Genomic DNA, 13,790 nt, shown 5'->3' with positions numbered 1-13,790 from the left:
CCAACAACTTGCCCACCACCGAGGTCAGACTCACTGGTCTATAGTTCCCTGGCTTGTCCTTACCACCCTTCTTAAACAATGGCACCACGTTTGCCAAACTCCAGTCTTCCAGCACCTCACCTGTGACTATCGATGATACAAATATCTCAGCAAGAGGCCCAGCAATCACGTCTCTAGCTTCTCGGGTACACCTGATCAGGTCCTGGGGATTTTAACCTTTTCAAGACATCCAGCACTTCCTTCTCTGTAATCTGGACATTTTGCAAGATGTCATCATCTATTTCCCTACAGTCTATATCTTCCATACCTTTTTCCACGGTAAATACTGATGCAAAATACTCATTTAGTATCTCCCCCATTTTCTGCGGCTCCACACAAAGGCTGCCTTGCTGATCTTTGAGGGGTCCTATTCTCTCCCTAGTTACTCTTTTTGTCCTTAATGTATTTGTAAAAACCCTTTGGATTCTCCTTAATTCTATTTGCCAAAGCTATCTCCTGTCCCCTTTTTGCCCTCTTGATTTCCCTCTTAAGTATACTCCTACTTCCTTTATACTCTTCTAAGGATTCACTCGATCTATCCTGGGAAATGACTGTCAGGATGCGCTAGAAAGTATGAGTCGATACCTTCATGATTGTGTAGATCAACAGATAAAATAACACTTTACAAAGACAGCAAAAGTATAATACTAAAAGCACTGTATCTGAAAGTATGTAGTATTGAAAACAAAACAGAAGAATCTGAGTGCATAAGTAAACAAGTGCAATCTGAAAGCATTACAGAGACATGACTGGTGAATGACGTGGATTGGGACATGAATCTTGAAAGATACAATGTTGTGAAGGTGCCAGTGTTGGACTGGGGTGGACAAGGTCAAAAGTCAGATAACTCCAGATTATGGTCCAATGGGTTTATTTGAAATCACAAGCTTTCACCAGGAGAAGTAATATCTTTTCAAAAGCTTTTGCTTATCTAATTTTACATCTGCTCATATATCTTGGTGGCATACATTATTTAAAATAATTGTAAAGAATACATATACTTCATTTGGAAAATAAATTGGAACACTGAAATTTGAATACTGCTGTGTTGAAGAGAATGGACAAGTGCCTGTTTTGAACTCGAAGGTTGAAAGTGGAAATTTGTGATGATTGCTCATACAAGGTCATGGAGCTTGTGGACAAATTGGATTTGATACTTTTGCGAGTCAAGCTGGCACCAGGTGGAAAGATTGCTTAGCAGCAGCTTTGGTTTTGTTTTAAGTCACAGAACTGAGGGAATTGTTGCATTCAGACTTCCAAAAAGTCTGCAAGGCAAGGCAGTTCACTCAATCTCCCTCGAGAAGTCAAAAAGAAAACCAGCACTCAAACACTCTGGAAAGGAGAACTTCAAACAAGCCAAGACCCAAGCCTAACTCTCCAGCTTCTGAAGTAAGGATCTTCTGCTGTCAAGAACAACATGCTAAAAACTAAAAGAACTATGAGAAAATTATCTTTTTCCACCCTTGTAGTTTGAACCCTGATCTTGAAAATTATTTCTTTTTGCCTGTGTTTTTCACGATGATATTTCTGGAGAATCGTCTGTCTTGTCTGTCCGATTCATGAATGAATGTACAAATATTTAGATTTAAAGGGGGTATAGTTTAGGTTTGCATAACATTAATTAATAATCTGTTCTTCCACTTGTTAAAGGACAAGTTTGTTCATAGTAAGTTTTGTTTTCTTGCTCAATGATGAAATTTGGTGATGGTTTCTTTTGTCTTCTACAGCAGTTAAAGTCAGGCAGATTAACCATTTTAGTGATATGATTGGTCATCTATATATTTGTGATATGATGCTGCAAAAGCACAGCCAGTCAGACAGCATGCAAGGAGCAGGAGAGTTGATGTTTTGAGCATAAGCTCTTTATCAGAATGATGAAGAGCTGATGAAGAGCTTATGCTCGAAACATTGACTCCCATGCTCTTCGGATGCTGCCTGACCAACTTTGCTATTCCAGCACCACACCTTTGACTCTGATCTCCAGTTTCTATACATTTGCGACAGTTCATGGAATAGTGAGGCTTGATTATCAGTGCATTCTTCTCCACCTGGGTCATGACGTAATGCACTTATGAAGCATTTTGGAACATTTCATAATGTTAGCAATGCTTTATAAATGTAAATTGTTGTTAATAGTGTGGAAGTTAATTCATACATTTGCAACATGCTTTCGTCCACATACGATTAAGTCAAAACTTTTCAATTTGTCTTTTGGAATTGCCTTTTATTTATGATTACTATTTTGACTCACCCCAATTTTACTGTGTGACTTTAAAATGTTGATATATCTTCCCAGTTTGCTATATGGACACTCTGACATCTATCTGCCCTTGCCAGAATGCCACTCTATCAAGTCTGTCCGGGTGCCACCCCTACAGCTCTTACTTCCGCTGGTATTCTCCAGAGTGCAAGGGCATAAACCCTTGTCTCTGCTCATTAAGTCAGAGTGGCACGCTGCCTTTTGCTCACCGTTGGCAGAGACCCATTCTACCAACTGTAATCTCTAAGGGTCTTTCTGCAAGGTTCATACAAATCTAATGTCAGCTGATCTTCTCCAGAGTTTCATTATGTCAGCATCAATTGCCTTTTCCTGATCCCGACCATATATTGCAGTCTGGTTTCAATCCAAACATATTCAAACTCTCCTATTTGACTGCAGTTTGTATTAAAATATATTTAGCAATCATCCACAGTAATTGTTTTGTGATTGCGCAAATGTGCCTGTGACTAAACTTAAATGCCTCCATACAAAGGCTAAAATTATTCTTTCATTATGGCAATTATCTGGGGATCAAATAAGTAAATGAGCCCAAAATTCTAGAATTACAATCGGAAGTAAAATAGAATAGAACCTCAGAGATAGATATAATTTTCAGGGTTAAAAGAACCTTAGGGGTGGGGCATAACAGGAACAAATGTACTGAGTTGAGGATCAGCCAGGCTCAGAGGGCCAAGTGGCCTATTCCCTGCTCCTATTTTCTATGTTTCCGAATGGGAATAGGTCATTCAGCCTGTCAACCCCTGCAGCCTGCCTGAACTTACAGAAGTGATCTAATTTCAACACAAGAATCATAGATACCAACAAGTCCAGGCTGACCCACCCATATCCAATCTCTGTAACAAAACCAAAATTGCTGGAAAAGCTCAGCAAGTTTGGCAGCATCTGTGGAGAGAAATCAGGGTCTATTGCCCCTTCCTCAGAACCCTGACCTGAAACATCAACTGATTTCTCTTCACGGGTGCTGCCAGACCTGCTGAACTTTTCCAGCAGTTTTGATTTTTCTTTCTGATTCATAGTATCTGTACTTCTTTCGGTCCCCATCCCTATAACCCCATGGCTAATCCACCAAACGTATGCATTCCTGGACACTATGGACAATTTAACGTGGCCAATCCACCTAACCTGCACACTTTGCAATGTTAGAGGAAACAGAAGCTGGACGAAACCCAGTCAGACATGGCGAGAATGTGCAAACTCCACACAGGCAGTTGCCCGAGATTGGAATTGAACTCGGGTCCTTAGCACTGTGAGGCAGCAGTACTAACTACTGAGCCATTGTGCCATCCAAACAGATTTGTAGTTTTGGGGTGAAGGCAGAAGTTAAACTCAGAATGGCTACTGGAGATGAGGGAAATAGAAGAAGCAGCTAAGTGCTGGACAAGGATCAGAGACCTGTTGCAGCTTCAAGATATTAAATTGAAAGGTGAAACTGTGACATTGGAAGCAGGCAACTTGAAATTGACCAAGGTACTGCAAAATGTGCAGTACACACTCTGTTCAAGAAGGTGTTTGTGGCAGTAAGGGCTATTGTCTTGTCTCCCAGAGTTGTTGTTGCATTTCAGGAAGAAGCTTATTTTGAAACTGTATCCACATTCCTTATCCCAGTGTTGCAATCTATTTGTGATTAGGTCACACCTTCATTTATCACCCTGAGAATCCTCCCATGCACAAGCCCTGTGGTAAAGGCCACATTTGTCCCAAGGATTTTCATCTGACAGAAATGTAACCAAGCACTCCAATTATCCTTGGTCCTTTGGCAGCATCTAAGCACCGTAACAGAATATCTTTGAGCAGCACCAAGAGGCAACCAAGTAGACTGTGGTAAAAGTGAGAATCGATTATCCAAGAGTAGAGTGTCCAGTCAATATTTGAACTTAGTTTTTTTTATGTTTTGAGGGGATACATGGAGGTCAGTTTTCAATGGGACGCATGATTGAGCAAAGAAGCAGACTCACCCTTGGCAATGTCAGAAGAAATGGGCATTTTTTTTGATAAGTTTTCTACAACCGAGTTCCCATTTTTTAAACCACTCAGAGCAAAATTAATCCTGACATTTACAGAACATTTTTAATTTGATTGAATTGTTGGGGCAAGCAAAAAACTTTCTGTGCAATGTTGATGCCCCAGGCTCTCTGATCACAGAGTCAAAGGCTTTCCTTTTGCAGGCAATGAACAAATGATACAAGCTATCAAAATGAAATGTTGCTTTCCTTTACAAGTCAGTGACAAATATAGGAAGGTATTTTGCTGGAGACTTCAAACCTGTAGGATTTGGACCATGATGCACTACATCTCAACAACTGTTGCATAAAGAGTTCTTCACCCTGGAGTAATTTTAAACAAACCTGCCTCGTGGTAAACTGATGGATTGAGCATCTGTTTTATGGTCTGCTTGACTTTACATTCTATTCACGTGAAATGGCTGTGTAATTTGTCCTGGTCCGAGTTTGCACACATGGGGTGGTGAGAAACATGTATAAACCAAAATAAAGAAGTCTCTATCATCAAGTGATATCTGTGTTTAAGTAACATAAGAGAAGTGCATTCAGGATATATATGTACAATACAGTGATACAATCTCCATCTATTCCTCCAACACTGACTTCATGTGCAACATTCATAAACAATGATGTAAATCAAGATCTAGCTAAACATCACATGAGATGACGTCAATTCAGATTGTAAATCAGTCTTTTTTTTGTTGAACTTTTAATTGCTGAAGCAACAGGAAAATCCATGAATATTAGTCTAACCTGGTCAATTTCTAGCCAAGTGGATTACCTTAAAGTTACCACTTCATCATTCTGGGTTTTAATGCATCTATATCCTGAGATAATTAGGCCATCACTGTGATAAATTTCAACAGTTGTTTCACAGTCAATTATGGTCAGAAATTAAAAAGAAAAATCTGTAAAGTTACAATAGTATTGTAGTATTGCCCAATGTTCCAATAGTCAATAATTTGTCTATGCGGCTCACAGCCTCGGCTACTAAAATTGACCTCACTCCCCTTCAAAATAACGAGTAAATCATTCTTTTTGCATATCACTGGTCAAGATGGCTGTTTGAGAATTATCCATGTGTTACAAGGTGCTTCTGTTTAGTTTGGATGTCTACCGACAAAGATGCAATGCACTAAACAAGCTTCCCACTCTTACTGTTCCCAAATTGCATTTAATTATTCATGACTATAGTTAACAGCAAAATAGTGACTTCCTCAACTACCAACGTCGTAGTAGTACAGCAAGACCTAGATCTAAGTTCCTAATCAGATTGGAATTGTTTGTGGAACTTTCAAGTGCACTGCGGGACAAGGGGAATATCACTGCATTGAATGTTATGTAATTATGACAATGGAAATTGGAACAGTTGAAATTGGTTTTGGATGGGAAGATATCAGACCGTAGCAGGCTCTCCCTTTTGGATGTAATGTAGTTTGACACAAGCTGTAATCAGGGCCATGTGGAGCAGGTGATAGGGCTACTGAAGGTCTGGTTCTGCAGTCTGGGAGAGAAAGGGTGAGGTGGGAGGAGCTGGTGTCTTCGAGGGGGCGTTCAATATGTTGTTATGCTGTGTTTTGCACAACTGAAGCAGGTGGTCTAATAGATGTTGAGGAGCTGGATGACCAGGAGCTATTATCTGAGGAGGATGAGGACGTTAAACTGGAGAAAGCTTACTTTGTGCATGACAGAGTTTAGCTGCATCAGACACTACAAAATAAACACGACCTAAGTGAAACAAGAAATGAAATTGCTGGAGGAAGGCATATGTGGAAAGAAAGCAGAGTCAAAGTTTTGAGCCTGGTGACTCAAAGAGTCACCATACTTAAAGCATTAACTCTGCCTTCTTCCTATAGATGCTGCCAGGCCTGCTGAGTTTCTTCAGCAGTTTCTGTTTGTGTTTCAGATCTCCGGCATTTGCAGTTCTTTGTTTTATTTTGGGACCTAATTGAAACCCAGTTTGAGTAGGTGGGAGCTGGTTGCAGGAGACGATCATGGACTGTTGAAGTCAATTTGGTTTTAGGCTGCAGCATATAATTGTTTCCTTTCTGTTCCCTTTGCTGACTGTCAATAAAAGCCCACCTTTGGACTTGTCCAAACGCTTGCCTTTATGTGATGCTTCCCTAATGAATAGTGACAAGATACAAGTGCCACTGGGCACTGGGGAAAGAGTAGCAGGCACACCAAAAAGGCTGTCAGACAAGACTTTTCCATGGGCAAGTAAAGTGTGTAGGCTGTTGGCCAAATGGCGACTAGAGTGCGATAAAGGTGTTGCTTGTGTGACAGAGTGCCATCCTTACTAGCCGTGGGCAGCCTAGCCTTGTGGCTGCTGTGCCATTATGCTGCCAGTGAGAGACAACGCCAGATTGCTCACGCTTTCCGGGCACACATTAATTTCTCAAAGATGGCGCCCATGCATGGGATCTGAGTATATTGGCAGAGATTTGGTAAGTGGTGAGTTGTTCTGGGAACGATACATAATAAGATGGTGATGGAAATAGAGGATAGGAAAGGTTAATGAAGCACATAAGACTCTATGAGAAATCTTGCTGGGCCTCACAGCAACAATTTCTCCAACAAACGTGATGCAATTTGAACTTAACCAACAAAAAAAAGATTTAGCCCAATGACACTAATTTCTTTTCTGTTTCTTTTGCAAAATTTAGACCATTTATTTCTGTGGAACGGTAATTTGTAAATGTTTTACTGTTGCAGTTTTTAAAGTTCAACTAGGCTGATTTGTTCTCATTATTACTGTATCAATCAACTGCTATTCAGTAGTTTTAAATGCTCCATAAAAGTGTTGAATGATCTGTGAGGTGATAATTCTCTGTTTCCATTTTATAACGAGCAGTGTTAACAAGTGAAAGAAAAGGATACATTGGAGTTGTTTTCTATGACTATTTAACATTCCATACAACATTTCCTCCTTCAAAGCAAAAGAAGAATTTGATAAGATCAAGTTGAGCACCTGTATGATAATAAGATTTTATACTAGTTGACCTGCCAGAAACCGTGAGATAGATGAGGAGGAAGGATTAATAAGGTTCATCGGATCTAGGAATTGGTATTCCCCTGCTCAGCATTATTTACATAATCTACGTGTTCATGATGAACTGTAATTTCTACCCTCCAAGAAAGCGGATACCAACTTCCTTTCCATTCCTTGCCCATCAATCTGCTTTTGGTAAAATTTCACCAGCATTAACAGCCATCAGCGAATTCTTTGGTTAGTGCGAGTACTAACTGAAACTGAGACTCTTTTTCTCATTAGCTTAATATTTAACTATCTTATTTATAAATATGTCCTGGAAGAATAATTAAATAGATAATGGAGATGTTTGCATTTAAGTCGAGATTTGAAACCTCTAAAATCTCTCCAAAGAGTGGAGAAAAGGATATACTTATTCAACAAGTATGAAAGTGAAAAGGAGGTGGGGTGGTTGCCATTTTGAAACATTATCTACTTTCAGTCCAAAGAATGAGCATGTCTTAAACTTCTGTGCACCTTCACAATACAGCCTAGTCTCACCTACCTCATTTGTTATGCCTAATTATGTGGCACAAGTAAGTAAAACATGCATTTGTAGGGAGAAAAAATGTGGCTATCTAGTAATCCAAGTATAGTGTGGCTGAAAAGTGGGTTGGCTGAAACAGATGTATATGTAAAAATGTGGCTTGGGGACTGGGAAAATAGTATAATCTTATATGCCTGGTTGACATTATCAACTTTAATCATAGTAAATTGGAAATATTTATACCAACACGACTCTTGTATTTTCCAGATGAAGGATTGTGGGACATTCTAATTAAGGATGTTCCAAAGGAAGTAACCTCATACACATTTGGCATGGATATCTTGAAACAGGGTGTGAGCTATGATTTCCGAGTGATTGCAGTGAATGATTATGGATATGGAACACCCAGCTCCCCTTCACCATCTGTTTCAGGTACAGAATTTCTATCTTAAGTTGTGTAAATATTTGTTGCATAGAGGCTCATTTGGATCTAAGCCAAGAAATATGAGTCACTTCCTGGGTGGAGTTTCTGTTGTTTCTGCTCATTTGAAGATAAATTCGATGTAAGTTGTGGTGAAAGCCACAGTGCACTCACAATGTTAATAGAATTATCTTTAAATTATGTAATTTTTCTTTTGGTTCTCGCATGCAAGTTCTCTGAATTTATGACTCAGATTTTGCCCAAATTAACCGCTAAGAATTTGGAGTCTCCATAGATACTTTGTCGTATTCAGTGACATCAGTTACTCACATGCAATCATTTAAGTAGATATTGTGTGAGGCACCACCAGAAAGATGTAGATTCTGTGTCCATTTATACTTTAGATTTAGCTCAGCTTACCACTATCTACACAAATGTTAAAAAACTGTAACATGAATAGGAAATAATTAGCTTGGAGTGAGAAAGAAATTTAACATTACAGATTGACAACATTTTGTCAGTTTGTTTCTGTTAATATTTACTGACACAAATTAACCTCAGAGGTGTAACAAGATATATTCCAATAAGCCATAGATGGAATCACAAAATGTGATGTATCTCTCTCCTGTCTCTCTCTTGCATGTGCTCTCTTTCTCTCTTTTCACTGGGTAAAACCTTATTTTCAGTCTGACAACACATACCTGCAGAATCTGCAACCAAACTAAGGATACCAATACTATCCACAGAGTCCATGACATGCTTGGAAACAGGCTATCCCTATACGTGGTCCTCTTACCCTTTGTATTAAGTAATTTCATTGGTGGTTTAGAAGGGTATCGTTGCATCACTTAGAAGGCCCATATTTGTCAAATGGTTCTTGTGGCCAGATTATCACTTACTCTTCGCTTCATCCTTGGTTGGTGTCTGGGTACTGGTGTCACATTCCTGCTGAGGCAACCTCCATTGCCAAAAACTGATGCAGTTACATCGCTTTGAATTGTGCTTGGCCCGTGCTCAGTTAAGCTGACTGCTTCAATACTAGCTCTGGGATTACTATTTTATTTCTCTGCCTGTAAATGATTCTGATTCTGTCTTCTCTGCTTGCCCTTGTGGCCTGCTTTGAATATTTGAAGCATCTGATTTCATGGTTTTCACATCTTTGACTTCTACTTGGCTGTTCCCCTCTGTTCAAATTGAGGATACATTGAATAATTTGCCAAGTAATTTGTCTATGGGATGGCGTGAAAAATTTGGTCTCCCTTTTGTGCAACAGTTGGCCTTTGCTCACAAGAACAAAACATTTTCAGCACATGTCCGTAGCTGCTTGAGAGATTTACAACTGTAACCAATAATGAGATTCTTAAATTGTTTGAATTATTTCCAGAAACCTATTTCTTAGCATTAAATGGCAAAGAACCTTGTAACCTTTTGCATATTTGCTTATGACCTTGTTGATCAAATATCTTAGGTCTGTGTAACCTTTTCTGTAAAATTACTGTCAGTGTTCTTAGTTTCTTAGATTTCTGCCTGTTCTTTTTACACATTTTAACCTGGTACATTCTAAAAGGTAAAGTTGTCACAGTTCCAGAGGACCATGGGTTGGTCTCTCGTTAGGTAGAAATGACTCAAAGTGGTTTATCCTCAGGGTCACCACATCTCAGGTGAGGGGAGAAGTTGAGAAGGAGAGTCCATCATGGTAACCTCAGCCAGTGTGGGAATTGAACCCACACAGTTGCTATCATTGTGCATTGCAAGCAACCTATTATGCAACTAACCCAAAAAACATGTCAGAGTACTTCTTCCATTCAGTGATAGATTAAGTTGGTTAGCTCATTTGTTTCAGTCTATCTTGTTAGGCTGATTTAGTGCTGGTAAAAAGGCACCTGCCATCGTGCATCTTGTCAGCAGCAGTCATTTACTTGTGCTCATTAAAGATGGCCACCCACCACACCCACCACCCAAATATCTCAGCCAATCAGAGGGTTACTGCTGTGGCTGCACCTTAAGGAAGGGGGTGCAGTAACAGGTATATATCCTAAGAACCATCTAACTGGAGATTGGTTAACATAGCCAATCTGGCTGGCCCGGTAAGGGAGGATGAGTTTGTGAGAGCCGACAGCATTGTTGCCGCAGTTGTGATTATTGCAGCTACAGGATCTCTCTGTGCACCAATACGTGACTGAAAAGAAGGTTCCTCTCTTCTGGAGCTCATTGCAAATTAAACAGAGTTTACCGACAGAGAACATTCTCCTGCCCACTGCTGATAAAATCTCAATAAAAATGGAAAAATGTCGTTAATTAGACATAAATGGCTCACTAGGCCTCATGGTGGGAAGACTGCCTGCCACTTTCCCTATTTCTGGTAAGATGACATAGTAGGTGGAAGATAATAGCCTCCCCAATTCTCATTCCCAGATAGCTGATTAAATCTAGCCACTGATATTCTTCCACTGCTACAAATGACTGGGTAAAATGGGTACTACGGTCTCTTAACATTTGGAATAAACTTTGTTTCAACAAAATGGTGAACCCAAAGTTTCACAGTCTTACCTGAAAGACTCATGCCATTGATTTCTGTTTCTCTGCTGTTTCATGAATATAAACAAGTTTTATCTCACTCTTGGTTTGAAATTACATTTTTTTTTGTTTTCATTCAGCCTGCACCACTTTTGATCTCATTCTGTGCCTGAGATGTAATTTCTCACTTTACTTCCTATATTGCTGTCTTCACATTCATCCCATTGGCATTGCTGTTCCTCCTCCTTGACCAATAATAAAACATTTCTAACAAGATCAACTGAAATAACATCACAAAGGCCAGTATCCTGTCACCAAGTCACACTTTATTTACACATGCAGAGTACATGAGACTGAATCGGCTAGTTCAGAGCTAGCTCCTAAAGTGAACAGAATCCCTGACACTCCCATTGTCATTATCTATCAGCCAGGACTTCCTGATTAGACCAGGTTAACAACCTCATTCAAGGAATTCATATTCTATGACATCCACCTGGCTGACCTCATTCCAATCACGACAACACCTTTCCTTGTCTTTTGCTTCGGTCACATGCTTGAACCTTTTCTCTTCAGCTGACTGGCATGTTAATTTAGTTTTAACCCCTTTTGGTCATATTTTCAGCATTTGCTATTTCTGTTTTGTTAACTTTAAATTTAACTCGGTTGAGTTATCCACTAATCCATGTAACTCAGCATTCCATGTAATTACCATGGATTGTTAGATGTTCACAATCTTATAAACACCTTCTCAGTTTGGAATTGTCCGTTTTTGAACTAATGTGTGGATGAACAGCAATGTTGAGGAGCAACAGGATGGTTAGTGATGTTTGTTCAGGGACTAGAACCAAAGGGTGGAGCCATAAGAAGAGTGGACTAAAGTCAAAGGCAAGGGATAGTTTTCAGCAACCAATCCCCTGCCCCCAACATTAGTGCCAAATGCCCCTGGATTGGTACAAATCGAAGTTCCTCCCTCCCTAACCCGATAGCCATGTCACCCAATTATATCACTTGGCAAGGTTATCACTTTTTCTATTATTAGGAATACGGTTATTTGAACCAATAGCGGCCTGAAGGTCTGAACAGATGCCAATTGACCTCAAGGGCTCTAATTGGTGGTGGGTTGGACATGTTGACCTTGAACCTTCTCACCCAGAAATTATTGCTTAAGAGTCAAGTGCCTCCCTCGTGCCAACCCACCCATTAAGTTGTCCTCCATGCTACTTCGAGTGAGGGGAAAACCATGGCCCATTATTCAGTGGCATCAGATGCTTTAAGTGGAACCTATATTCTCTTATTTGCCAATGTTTATGCATAATTATTAATATTTATTACACAATTGGTTACGTCAAGAAATATAAAATCATATCCTCCCACGGAGGAAATTCCGGAAATCCCACAGGAACATTCCTTTGATATCTGATCTCATCCAACTAGTCATACTTAATACCTAAGTGTTATTATGGTATTTAGGATTGTAACTATGCCATCTCCTACCTTTATTTGCCTTACCTTGAATGCACACCTTCATAACAGTTGATAATGCTCAGCATTAAAAACATCCCATAGGTTTTACCCCTCCCTGCCCCACTGACGTGACAGGAAGTGTAACCTTATTGCCTATCCGGGCTGAGAGGAGCTAACTATACACAAATCAGCAATAGTATGTGGGAATTTCCAATTTATGTAGTTCTGTAGAAATCCATTACCAATTGGGTTATTAAAAAAAGCTCTTAATTTTATTAGATTTGAATTCAGATAGAAAGCATGCTAATACCATAATATGATAATGTATTTTTCTATGTAGTTATATAGCATGGCTCACAGATTAAATTATCCAGTTTGAAACTGAGCCTCTGAGATTAATTTTACTGTGTTTTAATCTTCTCACATGATTTTATATTGTACTTAAAATGTTGAGATATTAGCTTTTGAGTCCATATTTTAAACATGCTAACTCTGCATGACCAGGTAAACGTCACAGCTTGTTCTGAAATAGTAATGTCTTCCCACAAAACAAATCTTGTATTAGGGTACTCAAAGAATAAAGCAAATGATCCTATCACATCCCACAACAATTGCCTACACACTATATTCACAACGTGAAGCACAATGACCAGCCTGAGTATTACTTATATACCAGAGGCAGAGTCTGTGTCACACATCACCTCAACAATAATATAGAAACACAACACTGAACAAGAGGGCAAAAAAGAATACTGAGAAGGGGAAAGGAAGAACAACGAGGCTGTCAAATGAAAGGTGAAGTCTAAAACCATTCAAATTCATTGATGAGGCAAGTTAGTTAAGCTTTCAATTCCTACCAAAGCTTTTAGTCCCATTTACATCAAGGAATACTTGGGATGAAGTAGCCACAAACTATTCCACACCTGGTCAACTGTAAGGACTGTATTTTATTCTAGTCTGTGATCATATATATTCATCTGCCACCAAAACATGTATCTGAAGGTTGGTGTTCGTCGTTTCTCTGAACATTTTGATTGGTAATTCAGAAATAACAGAGAACTCATTTTCCATAATGAATCATATTGAAGAATTAGTGATGAGCCCAAATGAAAAGATTCAAAATCTGATCAGTTAAACTGCTGAATTGTAATTATGACTGATCTGATGAAGTTTGCTACATTTCACAGTGAGTGCTGCACGACTAATTGAAACAACAGCAACATTTATGCATTAATTCATTCAAGCTGTAAACTGACTCCTGTCACTTCCGCAGTCAGAACAAATCAGCAGAAGTATCATCATGCAAATAAGAAATTTGGATTTACAGAAGTAAACATGAACCCAAGCAATGAGTGATCGGACAGATAAAACCCCATGTGTTTTATTTGTTTTTACTTCCTAAATGGATCCATTGTATTCATGTAGAAATCTGGAGAGTGAAATTTACTGGGTGATGAAAGACAAAGCTGAAACACAGAAGCAACAGTATAATGGCAGAACCAAAATGAAAATTAAGAAGTTGTATTATTCTCTGTAATTGTTGAGGTTAC

General features: G+C 39.2%; 1 protein-coding gene across 3 annotated transcripts in view; it reads left to right on the top strand.

The window, feature by feature from the left end:
• sdk2b (sidekick cell adhesion molecule 2b) overlaps nucleotides 1-13,790 on the top strand; it is a 949,565-nt gene that overhangs the window by 821,524 nt on the left and 114,251 nt on the right. For all 3 annotated transcript variants that reach the window (XM_043714747.1, XM_043714746.1, XM_043714748.1), the window contains one exon: nucleotides 8,106-8,270. In XM_043714747.1, the coding sequence (XP_043570682.1) occupies nucleotides 8,106-8,270 (165 nt within the window). The remainder of the gene's footprint in view (nucleotides 1-8,105; nucleotides 8,271-13,790) is intronic.

This window comes from Chiloscyllium plagiosum, chromosome 24 (assembly GCF_004010195.1).
Source record: "Chiloscyllium plagiosum isolate BGI_BamShark_2017 chromosome 24, ASM401019v2, whole genome shotgun sequence".
NCBI lineage: Eukaryota > Metazoa > Chordata > Chondrichthyes > Orectolobiformes > Hemiscylliidae > Chiloscyllium > Chiloscyllium plagiosum.
The sequence above is the reverse complement of the archived record's forward strand: the minus strand, read 5'-3'. Positions and strand labels throughout refer to the sequence as shown.